A 21,937-nucleotide genomic window follows, 5' to 3' on the forward strand; every position below is an offset into this window, starting at 1 on the left:
AAGTTCATTAATCAGATTCACTGAAATGGTTTTAGAATAACTGTAATTGCTCAATTTAGACGTCCCTTTCCTTTCTCCCCAAGGATATTGTGTATGTACTATAGAATTATAAATGCATAGCATTATGTAATATGAAATATAACATATAAAATATAAATGTGAGTTAATTACATGAGTGAACATTTAAGAGAAACATTCAGACGATCTCCCTAACATGAGAGCCTGGGGGAAAGTGGGACTATCACGTCTGTCTTGCAGATTTCACCTCCCCAGAGCTCAGCCACTTAGTGCTCTTGCAGCTTTCCTACCACCTCTGCCAGCCAATCCTGTCTTGTTGGGAATCTGACCTCCCTATTGGCTATGGCAGACCTTTAAACTGCCTGCTTTGTGACATCATTCTCCCTCCAAACCTACCACCGCCTGGTAGAATCTTGGGGTTTGCTGGGGGTGGCCTGTACATTTGTATCATCGCAAGTGGCCAGTGACCAGTGACCGGTGACCAGTGGCCTTCATACTGGACACATGCACTCGTTGGCTCGAGCCACCCAGACATCCGCTAGTGTCGTCACTTCATCCTTTGTATCTCCAGTTGATGTTTCTTCTTCTCTGACCATGTCAGGTAAAGAAAGAAACTTTTTAAAAAGGTTTTCCTGAGATTTCTTTCCCCCTAAATTTAGATTCCTTTACCCCTTTAGTCCCAAACAGCTTGGAATAACAGGGAAACTCTTGAAGTAGAAATCTAGAGACTTCATTTCAGTTTTGCCTTTGATATTTACTAGCTGTGTGACCTTAGATAACTTATTCTCATGGAGTCTGTTTCCTCATCTGTTACATTAGGATAATAAATTGGTTATTCCTTCTGGTCCTTTTCTTTTCTAATACTGAGTCTTAAAGGGTATACATATACAAAATGAAATCAGAGACTTTCTGAGAGTGTTCGTTTCCACAGAAACAGAGAAAAACCCAAAGTGGCATAGAAAAGGAGCAATATGTTCTGAGATGTTTCATTTGTAATAGTCTCACTCCACTAATATTTCAACTTTCCAATTTTAAATTTAATGACGTTTAGTGATGTTTTAAATAATATTCAGCCAGGCACGGTGGCTCACACCTGTAATCCCAGCACTTTGGGAGGCCATCTCCCTCACTAATATTTCAACTTTACTCTTTTAAATTTAGTGATGTTTACTGATGTGTAGTGATGCTTTTAATTTTCAGTTGGGCGTGGTAGCTCACGCCTGCAATCTCAATGCTTTGGGAGGCTGAGGTGGGTGGATCGCTTGGGCCTGGGAGTTCACAACCAGTCTAGGCAACATGGCAAGACCCCCATGTCTACAAAAACTTTTCAAAAATCAGCCAGGGTTGGGGGCATGCCAGCTACTCACGAGGCTGAGGTGGGAGGATCAGAGGACTGCTGGAGCCCAGGAGGTTGAGGCTGCAGTGAGCCATGTTCACACCACTGGACTTCAGTCTGGGTGACAAAGTGAAACCCCATCACAAGCAAACAAACAAACAAAAGTAATATCCACGTTTTTGAGATTCCTATCTAAACTAGGTGGAAATACAAAATGGAGAGTACTGGGTTACGAAGAGGCAGGTATTCTAGGGTAAGGAATTTGGGATTTTAATTAAAGCAGAATGTCGGGGTCCCCTACTCCTTCCCCTTGGGATATGCCCTGGAAAATGACAAAATGATTTTAAAGAAAAAAAAATGTTTTAAATTTGAAAAAATGTAGAGGGACAAAAGAGTGAAATCTATTCAGGGTAGGGCAAAATGAAGTTGGATTGAGCAAATGCTTAGATCAATGGAGTAGGAAGGAACGCGCTAGAATACGGTGTCCCTAGGAAAGGCCGCCTATCAGAAGTCATATTCAGTCACTTTTTTCTGTTGACTTTTGACTTTTTGAGCACAGTTGACACTTGACAGTTTTTTTGTTTGTTTGTTTTTGTTTCTGTTTTTTGTTTTTTTTTTGTTTTTTTTTTTTTTGAGACGGAGTCGCGCTCTGTCACCCAGGGTGGAGTGCAGTGGCCGGATATCACCTCACTGCAAGCTCCACCTCCCGGGTTCACGCCATTCTCCTGCCTCAGCCTTCCAAGTAGCTGGGACTACAGGCGCCCGCCACCTCGCCCGGCTAGTTTTTTGTATTTTTTTAGGAGAGACGGGGTTTCACCGTGTTAGCTAGGATGGTCTCCATCTCCTGACCTCGTGATCCGCCCGTCTCGGCCTCCCAAAGTGCTGGGAATACAGGCTTCAGCCACCGCACCCAACCAACAGTTTTTAATATAAACATTTTAGAAATATGTTTTAGAGGCCGGGAACGGTGGCTTACATCTATAATCCCAGCACTTTGGGAGGCCGAGGTAGGCTGATCACCTGAGGTCAGGAGCATGAGACAAGCCTGACCAACATGGAGAAATCCCATCTCTACTAAAAACACAAAATTAGCTGGACGTGGTGTCACATGCCTGAAATCCCAGCTACTTGAGGGGCTGAGGCAGGAGAATCGCTTGAACCTGAGAGGTGAAGGTTGCGGTGAGCCAAGATCACGCCATCGCACTCCAGCCTGGGAAATAAGAGCGAAACTCAGTTTCAAAAAAAAAAAAGAATGAAAGAAATATGCTTTAGAAATGATGCTTCCAGGCGGGGCGCGGTGGCTTACACCTGTAATTGCAGCACTTTGGGAGGCTAGGCAGGCGGATCGCCTGAGGTCGGGAGTTGGAGACCAGCCTAGACAACATGGTGAAAGCCTATCTCTGCTAAAAATATACAAATCAGCTGGGTGTGGTGGTGTGCACCTGTAATCCTACCTACCTGGGAGGCTGAGGCATGAGAATAGCTTGAACCATGGAGGCAGAAGATGCACTGAGCTGAGATCGTGCCACTGCCCTCCAGCCTAGGCGACAGAGGGAGACTCCATCTAAAAACAAACAAATAAACAAACTAAGGATCAATTCAAGTATCTCTAAAAGCTTACCACCAAGGAAAATGATTATATCCATAGATTTCCTCCCCAAACCAGCTTAGTCCACTGGTAAATCATTAGCAACTCGGACCTAACTCATTTTTTCACAGTTACAAGAGAAGTTAGTGAGAAAAGCACGAACTAGGAAAACAAAAACTAAGGCAATCCAGGTTAACTTGGGGTGACTGCAGACATCCGTTCCTTATGCCTGGACACACAGCACAACTCACAACAGTGCCTTTTTCACAGATCCCCTCTTTAATTTCCTCCACAAAACCCATCAGGTCACCATAGCGCATGATGTTTCAAAATAAATAACCACTAGGAGAAAACCATGCAGTATGTCTTACTATGTTGTATTCCTTAAAAATATGACAAGAAAAATACATGTAGAAAAACCAATGCCTTTAAAAGTAATCTACAGACCGGGCACAGTGGCTCACACCTGTAAACCCAGCACTTTCAGAGGCTGAGGAGGGAAGATCACTTGAGGTCAGGAGTTTGAGACCAGCCTGGCCAACATGCTGAAAGCCTATCTCTACTAAAAATATAAAAATCAGCTGGGTGTGGTGGGTGTTCACCTGTAATGCTACCTACCTGGGAGGCTGAGGCATGAGAATGGCTTGAACCATGGAGGCAGAAGATGCATGAGCTGAGATCGTGCCACTGCCCTCCAGCCTAGGCGACAGAGGGAGACTCCATCTAAAAACAAACAAACAAACAAACAAACGATCAATTCAGGTATCTCTAAAAGCTTACCACCAAGGAAAATGATTACATCCATAGATTTCCTCTCCAAACCAGCTTAGTCCACACGTAAATCATTAGCAACTCGGCCCTAACTCATTTTATCACAGTTACAAGAGAAGTTAGTGAGAAAAGCACGAACTAGGAAAACAAAACCCAAGGCAATCCAGGTCAACTTGGGCTGACTGCAGACATCAGTTCCTTATGCCTGGACACACAGCACAACTCACAACAGTGCCTTTTTCACAGACCCAATCTTTAATTTCCACCACAAAACTCATCAGGTCACCATGGTGCGTGATGTTTCAAACTAAACAACCATCATGAGAAAACCATGCAGTATGTCTTACAATGTTGTATTCCCTAAAAATATGTAGAAAAACCAGAGCATTTCAAAGAACGTACAGGCCGGGCACAGTGGCTCACGCCTGTAATCCCAACACTTTGCAAGGCTGAGGTGGGAAGATCACCTGAGGTCAGGAGTTTCAGACCAGCCTGGCCAACATGGTGAAACCCTGTCCTTACTCAAACTACAAAAAGTAGCCAGGCATGATGGCGGGCGCCTGTACTCCCAGCTACTCAGGAGGCTGAGGCAGAAGAATGGCGTGAAGCCAGGAGGTGGAGCTTGCAGTGAACTGAGATCATGCCACTGCACTCCAGCCTGGGCAACAGAGCGAGACTCCCTCTCAAAAAACAAACAAACAAACAAAAAAGCAGCAGTAAGTTCATTAATCAGATTCACTGAAATGGTTTTAGAATAACTGTAATTGCTCAATTTAGACGTCCCTTTCCTTTCTCCCCAAGGATATTGTGTATGTACTATAGAATTATAAATGCATAGCATTATGTAATATGAAATATAACATATAAAATATAAATGTGAGTTAATTACATGAGTGAACATTTCAGAGAAACATTCAGACGATCTCCCTAACATGAGAGCCTGGGGGAAAGTGGGACTATCACGTCTGTCTTGCAGATTTCACCTCCCCAGAGCTCAGCCACTTAGTGCTCTTGCAGCTTTCCTACCACCTCTGCCAGCCAATCCTGTCTTGTTGGGAATCTGACCTCCCTATTGGCTATGGCAGACCTTTAAACTGCCTGCTTTGTGACATCATTCTCCCTCCAAACCTACCACCGCCTGGTAGAATCTTGGGGTTTGCTGGGGGTGGCCTGTACATTTGTATCATCGCAAGTGGCCAGTGACCAGTGACCGGTGACCAGTGGCCTTCATACTGGACACATGCACTCGTTGGCTCGAGCCACCCAGACATCCGCTAGTGTCGTCACTTCATCCTTTGTATCTCCAGTTGATGTTTCTTCTTCTCTGACCATGTCAGGTAAAGAAAGAAACTTTTTAAAAAGGTTTTCCTGAGATTTCTTTCCCCCTAAATTTAGATTCCTTTACCCCTTTAGTCCCAAACAGCTTGGAATAACAGGGAAACTCTTGAAGTAGAAATCTAGAGACTTCATTTCAGTTTTGCCTTTGATATTTACTAGCTGTGTGACCTTAGATAACTTATTCTCATGGAGTCTGTTTCCTCATCTGTTACATTAGGATAATAAATTGGTTATTCCTTCTGGTCCTTTTCTTTTCTAATACTGAGTCTTAAAGGGTATACATATACAAAATGAAATCAGAGACTTTCTGAGAGTGTTCGTTTCCACAGAAACAGAGAAAAACCCAAAGTGGCATAGAAAAGGAGCAATATGTTCTGAGATGTTTCATTTGTAATAGTCTCACTCCACTAATATTTCAACTTTCCAATTTTAAATTTAATGACGTTTAGTGATGTTTTAAATAATATTCAGCCAGGCACGGTGGCTCACACCTGTAATCCCAGCACTTTGGGAGGCCATCTCCCTCACTAATATTTCAACTTTACTCTTTTAAATTTAGTGATGTTTACTGATGTGTAGTGATGCTTTTAATTTTCAGTTGGGCGTGGTAGCTCACGCCTGCAATCTCAATGCTTTGGGAGGCTGAGGTGGGTGGATCGCTTGGGCCTGGGAGTTCACAACCAGTCTAGGCAACATGGCAAGACCCCCATGTCTACAAAAACTTTTCAAAAATCAGCCAGGGTTGGGGGCATGCCAGCTACTCACGAGGCTGAGGTGGGAGGATCAGAGGACTGCTGGAGCCCAGGAGGTTGAGGCTGCAGTGAGCCATGTTCACACCACTGGACTTCAGTCTGGGTGACAAAGTGAAACCCCATCACAAGCAAACAAACAAACAAAAGTAATATCCACGTTTTTGAGATTCCTATCTAAACTAGGTGGAAATACAAAATGGAGAGTACTGGGTTACGAAGAGGCAGGTATTCTAGGGTAAGGAATTTGGGATTTTAATTAAAGCAGAATGTCGGGGTCCCCTACTCCTTCCCCTTGGGATATGCCCTGGAAAATGACAAAATGATTTTAAAGAAAAAAAAATGTTTTAAATTTGAAAAAATGTAGAGGGACAAAAGAGTGAAATCTATTCAGGGTAGGGCAAAATGAAGTTGGATTGAGCAAATGCTTAGATCAATGGAGTAGGAAGGAACGCGCTAGAATACGGTGTCCCTAGGAAAGGCCGCCTATCAGAAGTCATATTCAGTCACTTTTTTCTGTTGACTTTTGACTTTTTGAGCACAGTTGACACTTGACAGTTTTTTTGTTTGTTTGTTTTTGTTTCTGTTTTTTGTTTTTTTTTGTTTTTCTTTTTTTTGAGACGGAGTCGCGCTCTGTCACCCAGGGTGGAGTGCAGTGGCCGGATATCACCTCACTGCAAGCTCCACCTCCCGGGTTCACGCCATTCTCCTGCCTCAGCCTTCCAAGTAGCTGGGACTACAGGCGCCCGCCACCTCGCCCGGCTAGTTTTTTGTATTTTTTTAGGAGAGACGGGGTTTCACCGTGTTAGCTAGGATGGTCTCCATCTCCTGACCTCGTGATCCGCCCGTCTCGGCCTCCCAAAGTGCTGGGAATACAGGCTTCAGCCACCGCACCCAACCAACAGTTTTTAATATAAACATTTTAGAAATATGTTTTAGAGGCCGGGAACGGTGGCTTACATCTATAATCCCAGCACTTTGGGAGGCCGAGGTAGGCTGATCACCTGAGGTCAGGAGCATGAGACAAGCCTGACCAACATGGAGAAATCCCATCTCTACTAAAAACACAAAATTAGCTGGACGTGGTGTCACATGCCTGAAATCCCAGCTACTTGAGGGGCTGAGGCAGGAGAATCGCTTGAACCTGAGAGGTGAAGGTTGCGGTGAGCCAAGATCACGCCATCGCACTCCAGCCTGGGAAATAAGAGCGAAACTCAGTTTCAAAAAAAAAAAAGAATGAAAGAAATATGCTTTAGAAATGATGCTTCCAGGCGGGGCGCGGTGGCTTACACCTGTAATTGCAGCACTTTGGGAGGCTAGGCAGGCGGATCGCCTGAGGTCGGGAGTTGGAGACCAGCCTAGACAACATGGTGAAAGCCTATCTCTGCTAAAAATATACAAATCAGCTGGGTGTGGTGGTGTGCACCTGTAATCCTACCTACCTGGGAGGCTGAGGCATGAGAATAGCTTGAACCATGGAGGCAGAAGATGCACTGAGCTGAGATCGTGCCACTGCCCTCCAGCCTAGGCGACAGAGGGAGACTCCATCTAAAAACAAACAAATAAACAAACTAAGGATCAATTCAAGTATCTCTAAAAGCTTACCACCAAGGAAAATGATTATATCCATAGATTTCCTCCCCAAACCAGCTTAGTCCACTGGTAAATCATTAGCAACTCGGACCTAACTCATTTTTTCACAGTTACAAGAGAAGTTAGTGAGAAAAGCACGAACTAGGAAAACAAAAACTAAGGCAATCCAGGTTAACTTGGGGTGACTGCAGACATCCGTTCCTTATGCCTGGACACACAGCACAACTCACAACAGTGCCTTTTTCACAGATCCCCTCTTTAATTTCCTCCACAAAACCCATCAGGTCACCATAGCGCATGATGTTTCAAAATAAATAACCACTAGGAGAAAACCATGCAGTATGTCTTACTATGTTGTATTCCTTAAAAATATGACAAGAAAAATACATGTAGAAAAACCAATGCCTTTAAAAGTAATCTACAGACCGGGCACAGTGGCTCACACCTGTAAACCCAGCACTTTCAGAGGCTGAGGAGGGAAGATCACTTGAGGTCAGGAGTTTGAGACCAGCCTGGCCAACATGCTGAAAGCCTATCTCTACTAAAAATATAAAAATCAGCTGGGTGTGGTGGGTGTTCACCTGTAATGCTACCTACCTGGGAGGCTGAGGCATGAGAATGGCTTGAACCATGGAGGCAGAAGATGCATGAGCTGAGATCGTGCCACTGCCCTCCAGCCTAGGCGACAGAGGGAGACTCCATCTAAAAACAAACAAACAAACAAACAAACGATCAATTCAGGTATCTCTAAAAGCTTACCACCAAGGAAAATGATTACATCCATAGATTTCCTCTCCAAACCAGCTTAGTCCACACGTAAATCATTAGCAACTCGGCCCTAACTCATTTTATCACAGTTACAAGAGAAGTTAGTGAGAAAAGCACGAACTAGGAAAACAAAACCCAAGGCAATCCAGGTCAACTTGGGCTGACTGCAGACATCAGTTCCTTATGCCTGGACACACAGCACAACTCACAACAGTGCCTTTTTCACAGACCCAATCTTTAATTTCCACCACAAAACTCATCAGGTCACCATGGTGCGTGATGTTTCAAACTAAACAACCATCATGAGAAAACCATGCAGTATGTCTTACAATGTTGTATTCCCTAAAAATATGTAGAAAAACCAGAGCATTTCAAAGAACGTACAGGCCGGGCACAGTGGCTCACGCCTGTAATCCCAACACTTTGCAAGGCTGAGGTGGGAAGATCACCTGAGGTCAGGAGTTTCAGACCAGCCTGGCCAACATGGTGAAACCCTGTCCTTACTCAAACTACAAAAAGTAGCCAGGCATGATGGCGGGCGCCTGTACTCCCAGCTACTCAGGAGGCTGAGGCAGAAGAATGGCGTGAAGCCAGGAGGTGGAGCTTGCAGTGAACTGAGATCATGCCACTGCACTCCAGCCTGGGCAACAGAGCGAGACTCCCTCTCAAAAAACAAACAAACAAACAAAAAAGCAGCAGTAAGTTCATTAATCAGATTCACTGAAATGGTTTTAGAATAACTGTAATTGCTCAATTTAGACGTCCCTTTCCTTTCTCCCCAAGGATATTGTGTATGTACTATAGAATTATAAATGCATAGCATTATGTAATATGAAATATAACATATAAAATATAAATGTGAGTTAATTACATGAGTGAACATTTAAGAGAAACATTCAGACGATCTCCCTAACATGAGAGCCTGGGGGAAAGTGGGACTATCACGTCTGTCTTGCAGATTTCACCTCCCCAGAGCTCAGCCACTTAGTGCTCTTGCAGCTTTCCTACCACCTCTGCCAGCCAATCCTGTCTTGTTGGGAATCTGACCTCCCTATTGGCTATGGCAGACCTTTAAACTGCCTGCTTTGTGACATCATTCTCCCTCCAAACCTACCACCGCCTGGTAGAATCTTGGGGTTTGCTGGGGGTGGCCTGTACATTTGTATCATCGCAAGTGGCCAGTGACCAGTGACCGGTGACCAGTGGCCTTCATACTGGACACATGCACTCGTTGGCTCGAGCCACCCAGACATCCGCTAGTGTCGTCACTTCATCCTTTGTATCTCCAGTTGATGTTTCTTCTTCTCTGACCATGTCAGGTAAAGAAAGAAACTTTTTAAAAAGGTTTTCCTGAGATTTCTTTCCCCCTAAATTTAGATTCCTTTACCCCTTTAGTCCCAAACAGCTTGGAATAACAGGGAAACTCTTGAAGTAGAAATCTAGAGACTTCATTTCAGTTTTGCCTTTGATATTTACTAGCTGTGTGACCTTAGATAACTTATTCTCATGGAGTCTGTTTCCTCATCTGTTACATTAGGATAATAAATTGGTTATTCCTTCTGGTCCTTTTCTTTTCTAATACTGAGTCTTAAAGGGTATACATATACAAAATGAAATCAGAGACTTTCTGAGAGTGTTCGTTTCCACAGAAACAGAGAAAAACCCAAAGTGGCATAGAAAAGGAGCAATATGTTCTGAGATGTTTCATTTGTAATAGTCTCACTCCACTAATATTTCAACTTTCCAATTTTAAATTTAATGACGTTTAGTGATGTTTTAAATAATATTCAGCCAGGCACGGTGGCTCACACCTGTAATCCCAGCACTTTGGGAGGCCATCTCCCTCACTAATATTTCAACTTTACTCTTTTAAATTTAGTGATGTTTACTGATGTGTAGTGATGCTTTTAATTTTCAGTTGGGCGTGGTAGCTCACGCCTGCAATCTCAATGCTTTGGGAGGCTGAGGTGGGTGGATCGCTTGGGCCTGGGAGTTCACAACCAGTCTAGGCAACATGGCAAGACCCCCATGTCTACAAAAACTTTTCAAAAATCAGCCAGGGTTGGGGGCATGCCAGCTACTCACGAGGCTGAGGTGGGAGGATCAGAGGACTGCTGGAGCCCAGGAGGTTGAGGCTGCAGTGAGCCATGTTCACACCACTGGACTTCAGTCTGGGTGACAAAGTGAAACCCCATCACAAGCAAACAAACAAACAAAAGTAATATCCACGTTTTTGAGATTCCTATCTAAACTAGGTGGAAATACAAAATGGAGAGTACTGGGTTACGAAGAGGCAGGTATTCTAGGGTAAGGAATTTGGGATTTTAATTAAAGCAGAATGTCGGGGTCCCCTACTCCTTCCCCTTGGGATATGCCCTGGAAAATGACAAAATGATTTTAAAGAAAAAAAAATGTTTTAAATTTGAAAAAATGTAGAGGGACAAAAGAGTGAAATCTATTCAGGGTAGGGCAAAATGAAGTTGGATTGAGCAAATGCTTAGATCAATGGAGTAGGAAGGAACGCGCTAGAATACGGTGTCCCTAGGAAAGGCCGCCTATCAGAAGTCATATTCAGTCACTTTTTTCTGTTGACTTTTGACTTTTTGAGCACAGTTGACACTTGACAGTTTTTTTGTTTGTTTGTTTTTGTTTCTGTTTTTTGTTTTTTTTTTGTTTTTTTTTTTTTTGAGACGGAGTCGCGCTCTGTCACCCAGGGTGGAGTGCAGTGGCCGGATATCACCTCACTGCAAGCTCCACCTCCCGGGTTCACGCCATTCTCCTGCCTCAGCCTTCCAAGTAGCTGGGACTACAGGCGCCCGCCACCTCGCCCGGCTAGTTTTTTGTATTTTTTTAGGAGAGACGGGGTTTCACCGTGTTAGCTAGGATGGTCTCCATCTCCTGACCTCGTGATCCGCCCGTCTCGGCCTCCCAAAGTGCTGGGAATACAGGCTTCAGCCACCGCACCCAACCAACAGTTTTTAATATAAACATTTTAGAAATATGTTTTAGAGGCCGGGAACGGTGGCTTACATCTATAATCCCAGCACTTTGGGAGGCCGAGGTAGGCTGATCACCTGAGGTCAGGAGCATGAGACAAGCCTGACCAACATGGAGAAATCCCATCTCTACTAAAAACACAAAATTAGCTGGACGTGGTGTCACATGCCTGAAATCCCAGCTACTTGAGGGGCTGAGGCAGGAGAATCGCTTGAACCTGAGAGGTGAAGGTTGCGGTGAGCCAAGATCACGCCATCGCACTCCAGCCTGGGAAATAAGAGCGAAACTCAGTTTCAAAAAAAAAAAAGAATGAAAGAAATATGCTTTAGAAATGATGCTTCCAGGCGGGGCGCGGTGGCTTACACCTGTAATTGCAGCACTTTGGGAGGCTAGGCAGGCGGATCGCCTGAGGTCGGGAGTTGGAGACCAGCCTAGACAACATGGTGAAAGCCTATCTCTGCTAAAAATATACAAATCAGCTGGGTGTGGTGGTGTGCACCTGTAATCCTACCTACCTGGGAGGCTGAGGCATGAGAATAGCTTGAACCATGGAGGCAGAAGATGCACTGAGCTGAGATCGTGCCACTGCCCTCCAGCCTAGGCGACAGAGGGAGACTCCATCTAAAAACAAACAAATAAACAAACTAAGGATCAATTCAAGTATCTCTAAAAGCTTACCACCAAGGAAAATGATTATATCCATAGATTTCCTCCCCAAACCAGCTTAGTCCACTGGTAAATCATTAGCAACTCGGACCTAACTCATTTTTTCACAGTTACAAGAGAAGTTAGTGAGAAAAGCACGAACTAGGAAAACAAAAACTAAGGCAATCCAGGTTAACTTGGGGTGACTGCAGACATCCGTTCCTTATGCCTGGACACACAGCACAACTCACAACAGTGCCTTTTTCACAGATCCCCTCTTTAATTTCCTCCACAAAACCCATCAGGTCACCATAGCGCATGATGTTTCAAAATAAATAACCACTAGGAGAAAACCATGCAGTATGTCTTACTATGTTGTATTCCTTAAAAATATGACAAGAAAAATACATGTAGAAAAACCAATGCCTTTAAAAGTAATCTACAGACCGGGCACAGTGGCTCACACCTGTAAACCCAGCACTTTCAGAGGCTGAGGAGGGAAGATCACTTGAGGTCAGGAGTTTGAGACCAGCCTGGCCAACATGCTGAAAGCCTATCTCTACTAAAAATATAAAAATCAGCTGGGTGTGGTGGGTGTTCACCTGTAATGCTACCTACCTGGGAGGCTGAGGCATGAGAATGGCTTGAACCATGGAGGCAGAAGATGCATGAGCTGAGATCGTGCCACTGCCCTCCAGCCTAGGCGACAGAGGGAGACTCCATCTAAAAACAAACAAACAAACAAACAAACGATCAATTCAGGTATCTCTAAAAGCTTACCACCAAGGAAAATGATTACATCCATAGATTTCCTCTCCAAACCAGCTTAGTCCACACGTAAATCATTAGCAACTCGGCCCTAACTCATTTTATCACAGTTACAAGAGAAGTTAGTGAGAAAAGCACGAACTAGGAAAACAAAACCCAAGGCAATCCAGGTCAACTTGGGCTGACTGCAGACATCAGTTCCTTATGCCTGGACACACAGCACAACTCACAACAGTGCCTTTTTCACAGACCCAATCTTTAATTTCCACCACAAAACTCATCAGGTCACCATGGTGCGTGATGTTTCAAACTAAACAACCATCATGAGAAAACCATGCAGTATGTCTTACAATGTTGTATTCCCTAAAAATATGTAGAAAAACCAGAGCATTTCAAAGAACGTACAGGCCGGGCACAGTGGCTCACGCCTGTAATCCCAACACTTTGCAAGGCTGAGGTGGGAAGATCACCTGAGGTCAGGAGTTTCAGACCAGCCTGGCCAACATGGTGAAACCCTGTCCTTACTCAAACTACAAAAAGTAGCCAGGCATGATGGCGGGCGCCTGTACTCCCAGCTACTCAGGAGGCTGAGGCAGAAGAATGGCGTGAAGCCAGGAGGTGGAGCTTGCAGTGAACTGAGATCATGCCACTGCACTCCAGCCTGGGCAACAGAGCGAGACTCCCTCTCAAAAAACAAACAAACAAACAAAAAAGCAGCAGTAAGTTCATTAATCAGATTCACTGAAATGGTTTTAGAATAACTGTAATTGCTCAATTTAGACGTCCCTTTCCTTTCTCCCCAAGGATATTGTGTATGTACTATAGAATTATAAATGCATAGCATTATGTAATATGAAATATAACATATAAAATATAAATGTGAGTTAATTACATGAGTGAACATTTAAGAGAAACATTCAGACGATCTCCCTAACATGAGAGCCTGGGGGAAAGTGGGACTATCACGTCTGTCTTGCAGATTTCACCTCCCCAGAGCTCAGCCACTTAGTGCTCTTGCAGCTTTCCTACCACCTCTGCCAGCCAATCCTGTCTTGTTGGGAATCTGACCTCCCTATTGGCTATGGCAGACCTTTAAACTGCCTGCTTTGTGACATCATTCTCCCTCCAAACCTACCACCGCCTGGTAGAATCTTGGGGTTTGCTGGGGGTGGCCTGTACATTTGTATCATCGCAAGTGGCCAGTGACCAGTGACCGGTGACCAGTGGCCTTCATACTGGACACATGCACTCGTTGGCTCGAGCCACCCAGACATCCGCTAGTGTCGTCACTTCATCCTTTGTATCTCCAGTTGATGTTTCTTCTTCTCTGACCATGTCAGGTAAAGAAAGAAACTTTTTAAAAAGGTTTTCCTGAGATTTCTTTCCCCCTAAATTTAGATTCCTTTACCCCTTTAGTCCCAAACAGCTTGGAATAACAGGGAAACTCTTGAAGTAGAAATCTAGAGACTTCATTTCAGTTTTGCCTTTGATATTTACTAGCTGTGTGACCTTAGATAACTTATTCTCATGGAGTCTGTTTCCTTATCTGTTACATTAGGATAATAAATTGGTTATTCCTTCTGGTCCTTTTCTTTTCTAATACTGAGTCTTAAAGGGTATACATATACAAAATGAAATCAGAGACACTGTGAGAGTGTTCATTTCAACAGAAACAGAGAAAAACCCAAAGTGGCATAGAAAAGTAGCAATATGTTCTGAGATGTTTCATTTGTAATAGTCTCCCTCCACTAATATTTCAACTTTATTCTTTTAAATTTAGTGATGTTTACTGATGTGTAGGGATGCTTTTAATATTCAGTTGGGCGTGGTAGTTCATGCCTGCAGTCTCAATACTTTGGGAGGCTGAGGTGGATGGATCGCTTGGGCCTGGGAGTTCACAACCAGTCTGGGCAACATGGCAAGACCCCCATGTCTACAAAAACTTTTCAAAAATCAGCCAGGGATGTGGGCATGCCAGCTACTCACCAGGCTGAGGTGGGAGGATCAGAGGACTGCTGGAGCCCAGGAGGTTGAGGCTGCAGTGAGCCATGTTCACACCACTGGACTTCAGCCTGAGGAACAAAGGGAAACCCTATCACAAGCAAACAAACAAACAAAAGTAATATCCACGTTTTCAAGATTCCTATCTAAACCAGGTGGAAAGACAAAATGGAGAGTACTGGGTTATACGGAGGCAGGAATTCTAGGGTAAGGAATTTGGGATTTTAATAAAAGCAGAATGTCGGGGTCCCCTACTCCTTCCCCTTGGGATATGCCCTGGAAAATGACAAAATGATTTTAAAGGAAAAACATATATTTTAAATTTGAAAAAATGTAGAGGGACAAAACAGTGAAATCTATTCAGAGTAGGGCAAAATGAAGTTGGATTGAGCAAATGCTTAGATCAATGGAGTAGGAAGGAAACGCGCTAGAATACAGTGTCCCTAGGAAAGGCCGCTTATCAGAAGTCATATTCACTCACTTTTTTCTGTTGACTTTTTGAGCATAGTTGACACTTGACAGTTTTTTTTTGTTTTTTTTTTTTTTGCTTTTTGTTTTTTTTGAGACGGAGTCTCGCTCTGTCACCCAGGGTGGAGTGCAGTGGCCGGATCTCAGCTCACTGCAAGCTCCGCCTCCCGGGTTCCCGTCATTCTCCTGCCTCAGACTCCCAAGTAGCTGGGACTACAGGCGCCCGCCACCTCGCCCGGCTAGTTTTTTGTATTTTTTTAGGAGAGACGGGGTTTCACCGTGTTAGCTAGGATGGTCTCCATCTCCTGACCTCGTGATCCGCCCGTCTCGGCCTCCCAAAGTGCTGGGATTACAGGCTTCAGCCACTGCGCCCGGCCGACAGTTTTTAATACAAACATTTTAGAAATATGTTTTAGAGGCCGGGAACGGTGGCTTACACCTATAATCCCAGCACTTTGGGAGGCCGAGGTAGGCTGATCACCTGAGGTCAGGAACGTGAGACAAGCCTGACCAACATGGAGAAATCCCATCTCTATTAAAAACACAAAATTAGCTGGGCGTGGTGTCACATGCCTGAAATCGCGGCTACTTGAGTGGCTGATGCAGGGGAATCGTTGGAACTTGAGAGGTGAAGGTTGCGGTGAGCCAAGATCACGCCATCGCACTCCAGCCTGGGAAATAAGAGCGAAACTCAGTTTCAAAAAAAAGAATGAAAGAAATATGCTTTATAAATGATGCTTCCAGGCGGGGCGCGGTGGCTTACACCTGTAACTGCAGCACTTCGGGAGGCTAGGCAGGCAGATCGCCTGAGGTCGGGAGATGGAGACCAGCCTAGCCAACATGGTGAAAGCCTATCTCTACTAAAAATATAAAAATCAGCTGGGTGTGGTGGTGTGCACCTGTAATCCTACCTACGTGGGAGGCTGAGGCATGAGAATGGCTTGAACCATGGAGGCAGAAGATGCAGTGAGCTGAGATCATGCCACTGCCCTCCAGCCTAGGCGACAGAGGGAGACTCCATCTAAAAACAAACAAACAAACAAACAAACGATCAATTCTGGTATCTCTAAAAGCTTACTACCAAGGAAAATGATTATATCCATATATTTCCTCCTCAAACCAACTTAGTCCACACTTAATGATTAGCAACTCGGCCCTAACTCATTTTATCACAGTTACAAGAGAAGTTAGTGAGAAAAGCACGAACTAGGAAAACAAAAACCAATGCAATCCAGGTCAACTTGGGCTGACTGCAGACATCAGTTCCTTATGACTGGACACACAGCACAACTCACAACAGTGCCTTTTTCACAAACCCACTCTTTAATTTCCTCCACAAAACCCATCAGGTCACCGTAGTGCATGATGTTTCAAAATAAACAACCACTAGGAGAAAACCATGCAGTATGTCTTACAATGTTGTATTTCTTTAAAATATGTAGAAAAATCAGAGCATTTCAAAGCAATGTACAGGCAAGGCACAGTGGCTCACGCCTGTAATCCCAGCACTTCGCAAGGCTGAGGAGGGAAGATCACCTGAGGTCAGGAGTTTCAGACCAGCCTGGCCAACATGGTGAAACCCTGTCCTTACTCAAACTACAAAAATTAGCTAGGCATGATGGCGGGCGCCTGTACTCCCAGCTACTCAGGAGGCTGAGGCAGGAGAATGGCGTGAACCCAGGAGGTGGAGCTTGCAGTGAACTGAGATCATGCCACTGCACTCCAGCCTGGGCAACAGAGCGAGACTCCCTCTCAAAAAACAAACAAACAAACAAAAAGCGGCAGTAAATCCATTAATCAGACTCACTGAAATGGTTTTAGAACAACTGTAATTGCTCAACTTAGACGTCCCTGTCCTTTCTCCCCAAGGATATTGTGTATGTACTATATAATTATAAATGCATAGTATTAAATAATATGAAATATAACGTATAAAATATAAATCTTAGTTAATTATATGAGTGAACATTTATGAGAAACATTCAGATGATCTCCCTAACATGAGAGCCTGGGGGAAAGTGGGACTATCACATCTGTCTTGCAGATTTCACCTCCCCAGAGCCCAGCCACTTAGTGCTGTTACAGCTTTCCTACCACCTCTGCCAGCCAATCCTGTCTTGTTGGGAATCTGACCTCCCTATTGGCTATGGCAGACCTTTAAACTGCCTGCTTTGTGACATCATTCTCCCACCAAACCTATCACCACCTGGTAGAATCTTGGGGTTTGCTGGGAGTGGCCTGTACATTTGTATCATCGCAAGTGGCCAGTGACCAGTGACCGGTGACCAGTGGCCTTCATACTGGACACATGCACTCGTTGGCTTGAGCCACCCAGACATCCGCTAGTATCGTCTCTTCATCCTTTGTATCTGCAGTTGTTGTTTCTTCTTCTCTGACCATGTCAGGTAAAGAAAGAAACTTTTTTAAAAGGTTTTCCTGAGATTTCTTTCCCCCTAAATTTAGATTCCTTTACCCCTACAGTCCCAAACAGCTTGGAATAACAGGGAAACTCTTGAAGTAGAAATCTAGAGACTTCATTTCAGTTTTGCCTTTGATATTTACTAGCTGTGTGACTTTAGATAACTTATTCTCATGGAATCTGTTTCCTCATCTGTTACATTAGGATAATAAATTGATTATTCCTTCTGGTCCTTTTCTTTTCTAATACTGAGTCTTAAAGAGTATACATATACAAAATGAAATCAGAGACTTTCTGAGAGTGTTCATTTCAACAGAAACAGAGAAAAACCCGAAGTGGCATAGAAAAGTAGCAATATGTTCTGAGATGTTTCATTTGTAATAGTCTCCCTCCACTAATATTTCAACTTTTCTATTTTAAATTTAGTGATGTTTAGTTGTGTTTTAAATAATATTCAGCCAGGCACGGTGGCTCACACCAGTTATCTCAGCACGTTGGGAGGCCATCTCCCTCACTAATATTTCAACTTTACTCTTTTAAATTTAGTGATGTTTACTGATGTGTAGTGATGCTTTTAATATTCAGTTGGGCGTGGTAGTTCATGCCTGCAATCTCAATGCTTTGGGAGGCTGAGGTGGGTGGATCGCTTGGGCCTGGGGGTTCACAACCAGTCTGGGCAACATGGCAAGACCCCCATGTCTACAAAAACTTTTCAAAAATCAGCCAGGGTTGGTGGCATGCCAGCTACTCACAAGGCTGAGGTGGGAGGATCAGAGGACTGCTGGAGCCCAGGAGGTTGAGGCTGCAGTGAGCCATGTTCACACCACTGGACTTCAGTCTGGGTGACAAAGTGAAACCCTATCACAAGCAAACAAACAAACAAACAAAAGGAATATCCACGTTTTGGAGATTCCTATCTAAACTAGGTGGAAAGACAAAATGGAGAGTACTGGGTTATAAGGAGGCAGGTATTCTAGGGTAAGGAATTTGGGATTTTAATTAAAGCAGAAAGTCAGTGTCCCTTACTCCTTCCCCTTGGGATATGCCCTGGAAAATGACAAAATGATTTTAAAAGAAAAAATATATTTTAAATTTGAAAAAATAGTAGAAGGACAAAAGAGTGAAATCTATTCAGAGTAGGGCAAAATGAAGTTGGATTGAGCAAATCCTTAGCTCAATGGAGTAGGAAGGAAATGCTCTAGAATACAGTGTCCCTAGGAAAGTCCGCATATCAGAAGTCACATTCACTCACTTTTTTCTGTTGTCTTTTTGAGCACAGTTGACACTTGACAGTTTTTAATATAAACATTTTAGAAATATGTTTTAGATGCCGGGAACGGTGGCTTACACCTATAATCCCAGCACTTTGGGAGGCCGAGGTAGGTTGATCACCTGAGGTCAAGAGCGTGAGACAAGCCTGACCAAAATGGAGAAATCCCGTCTCTACTAAAAACACAAAATTAGCTGGGCATGGTGTCACATGCCTGAAATCCCAGCTACTTGAGGGGCTGAGGTAGGAGAACCGCTTGAACCTGAGAAGTGAAGGTTGTGGTGAGCCAAGATCACGCCATTGCACTCCAATCTGGGCAATAAGAGCGAAACTCAACCTCAAAAAAAAAAAGAATGAAGGAAATATGCTTTAGAAATGATGCTTCCAGGCAGGGCGCGGTGGCTCACACCTGTAATTGCAGCACCTTGGGAGGCTAGGCAGGCGGATCGCCTGAGGTCGGGAGTTGGAGACCAGCCTAGACAACATGGTGAAAGCCTATCTCTACTAAAAATATAAAAATCAGCTGGGTGTGGTGGTGTGCACCTGTAATCCTACCTACCTGGGAGGCTGAGGCATGAGAATAGCTTGAACCATGGAGGCAGAAGATGCACTGAGCTGAGATCGTGCCACTGCCCTCCAGCCTAGGCGACAGAGGGAGACTCCATCTAAAAACAAACAAATAAACAAACTAATGATCAATTCAAGTATCTCTAAATGCTTACCACCAAGGAAAATGATTATATCCATAGATTTCCTCCCCCAAACCAGCTTAGTCCACTGGTAAATCATTAGCAACTTGGCCCTAACTCATTTTATCACAGTTACAAGAGAAGTTAGTGAGAAAAGTACGAACTGGGAAAACGAAAAGCAAGGCAATCCAGGTCAACTTGGGCCGAAAGCAGACATCAGTTCCTTATGCCTGGGCACACAGCACAACTAACAACAGTGCCTTTTTCACAGATCCCCTCTTTAATTTCCACCACAAAACCCATCAGGTCACCATGGTGCATGATGTTTCAAAATAAACAACCACTAGGAGAAAACCATGCAGTATGTCTTACAATGTTGTATTCCTTAAAAATATGACAAGAAAAAAACATGTAGAAAAACCAACGCCTTTAAAAGTAACCTACAGGCTGGGCACAGTGGCTTACGCCTGTAATCCCAGCACTTTGCAAGGCTGAGGAGGGGAGATCACTTGAGGTCACGAGTTTGAGACCAGCTTGGCCAACATGGTGAAATGCTGTCCTTACTCAAACTACAGAAATTAGCCATGCATGGTGGTGGGTGCCTGTAATCCCAGCTACTCGAGAGGCTGAGGCAGGAGAATCCCTTGGACCCAGGAGGCAAAGGTTGCAGTGAGTCAAGATCGTGTCACTGCACTCCAGCCTGGGCGACAAGAGTGAAACTCTGTCTCACTCTTATATATAAAATAAAAATAATAAATGAAAAGCAATTTACATTCTACAGACATACTAATGAATGAGATAAATGAGGAAATATGACATAAAACAAAATGGAAAAAATATATTATGATTATTTTCTTCAGGGTACAGAAGTCATGGAAGTTCTGGACTATCTAGCTACATAAAAAATATTAAATTCTCTGTTCTGTTAACACAAAATAGGTGTGTCAAACTGTTTGTTACAGAAACCAAAAAAATCCACACAAATCTCTTTTTTCCTGCACCCTCACTTTGCCTGTTTCCTATTCTCCACTAAATGCTTTAACTCTTCATTTGGCCTGGCCCTTGCACCCAAGCATGACTGACAGGAAATCCTAAAGGCCCGAGATTCTATAGTGGCTGTCTGCAAGGGAGAGGAGGCTGTAAGTAACTGCCACACTGGATCCTCTTATGTGAGAAGAAAGAAAGTATCCTGAATGCTTCTTGCGTATAAAACACCAGGAAGGCAGGGCGTCTGTGTGGCCCAAGGAGCCAGAGGTAGCAAACTATGGGCAAAAGAATTATGACCATAGGCTAGAAGAGGGAAGGTCTGCAGTCAGCCTTGTCTTCTACCTCTCTGGTGTTTGCTTCTCATGAGCAGAGTCCGTTTTCCAAACACCAGGACACTGAAAAGAAGACTCTTGCTCTGGAAGTTGACAAGAAGTAATATCCACGAATGTAAAAATGCAAGATCAAGGCTCAGCCCAGAAACAATGCCTAAAATCAAGGGGTTAAAAAAGGAGAGAAGAAGAGAGATCCTGGTTCAACCTGGCCCAGCCCAAAGAAGGTAGGATTCAAGGAGAAGAAACTAAAAGAGAAGACTCTTGGACCACATCATTTCCTACAAGGAGCAGTCAACGAACTTTGCTCCTCAACCAAATTACAAAAGAGGGCTCTTTAATCCCTTCCTTTGGCCCTTAAAAGTGGCAGTAGGGCTGGGTGCAGTGGCTCACGCCTGTAATCCCAGCACTTTGGGAGACTGAGGCGGGCGGATCACGAGGTCAGGAGATCGAGACCATCCCAGCTAACACGGTGAAACCCCGTGTCTACTAAAATTAAAAAAGATTAGCCGGGCAAAATGGTGGGCGCCTGTAGTCCCTCAGGAGGCTGAGGCAGGAGAATGGCGTGAACCCAGGAGGTGGAGCTTGCAGTGAACTGAGATCATGCCACTGCACTCCAGCCTGGGCAACAGAGCGAGACACCGTCTCAAAAAACAAACAAACAAACAAAAAAGCGGCAGTAAATTCATTAATCAGATTCACTGAAATGGTTTTAGAACAACTGTAATTGCTCAACTTAGACGTCCCTTTCCTTTCCCCCCAAGGATGTTGTGTATGTACTATATAATTACAAATGCATAGTATTATATAATATGAAATATAAAGTATAAAATATAAATGTTAGTTAATTATATGAGTGAACATTTATGAGAAACATTCAGACGATCTCCCTAACATGAGAGCCTGGGGGAAAGTGGGACTATCACGTCTGTCTTGCAGATTTCACCTCCCCAGAGCTCAGCCACTTAGTGCTCTTGCAGCTTTCCTACCACCTCTGCCAGCCAATCCTGTCTTGTTGGGAATCTGACCTCCCTATTGGCTATGGCAGACCTTTAAACTGCCTGCTTTGTGACATCATTCTCCCTCCAAACCTACCACCACCTGGTAGAATCTTGGGGTTTGCTGGGAGTGGCCTGTACATTTGTATCATCGCAAGTGGCCAGTGACCAGTGACCGGTGACCAGTGGCCTTCATACTGGACAC

At 44.1% G+C, this 21,937-nt stretch overlaps 1 protein-coding gene across 17 annotated transcripts in view; it reads right to left on the reverse strand.

The window, feature by feature from the left end:
• The window catches only part of LOC119623024 (uncharacterized), a 30,721-nt gene extending 14,389 nt beyond the window's left edge, over positions 1 to 16,332 (reverse strand). For 8 of the 17 annotated variants that reach the window (XR_012095380.1, XR_012095382.1, XR_012095376.1 and 5 more), the window contains exons 1-9: positions 12,422 to 13,698; positions 11,674 to 11,779; positions 9,276 to 11,425; positions 7,991 to 8,095; positions 7,243 to 7,348; positions 4,846 to 5,037; positions 3,561 to 3,665; positions 2,813 to 2,918; positions 415 to 2,564 (exon numbers count right to left, since the gene is read on the reverse strand). Coding sequence is in view for 1 of the 17 variants with exons in the window: in XM_073023082.1 (XP_072879183.1) it covers positions 415 to 553 (139 nt within the window). In the remaining 16 variants the exon portion in view is untranslated. The other 9 variants (XR_012095372.1, XR_012095371.1, XR_012095374.1 and 6 more) reach the window with 9 other exon arrangements.
• Positions 16,333 to 21,937: the final 5,605 nt, after the last annotated feature.

The sequence above is a fragment of the Chlorocebus sabaeus genome, chromosome 14, assembly GCF_047675955.1.
Source record: "Chlorocebus sabaeus isolate Y175 chromosome 14, mChlSab1.0.hap1, whole genome shotgun sequence".
NCBI classification, from domain to species: Eukaryota; Metazoa; Chordata; class Mammalia; order Primates; family Cercopithecidae; genus Chlorocebus; species Chlorocebus sabaeus.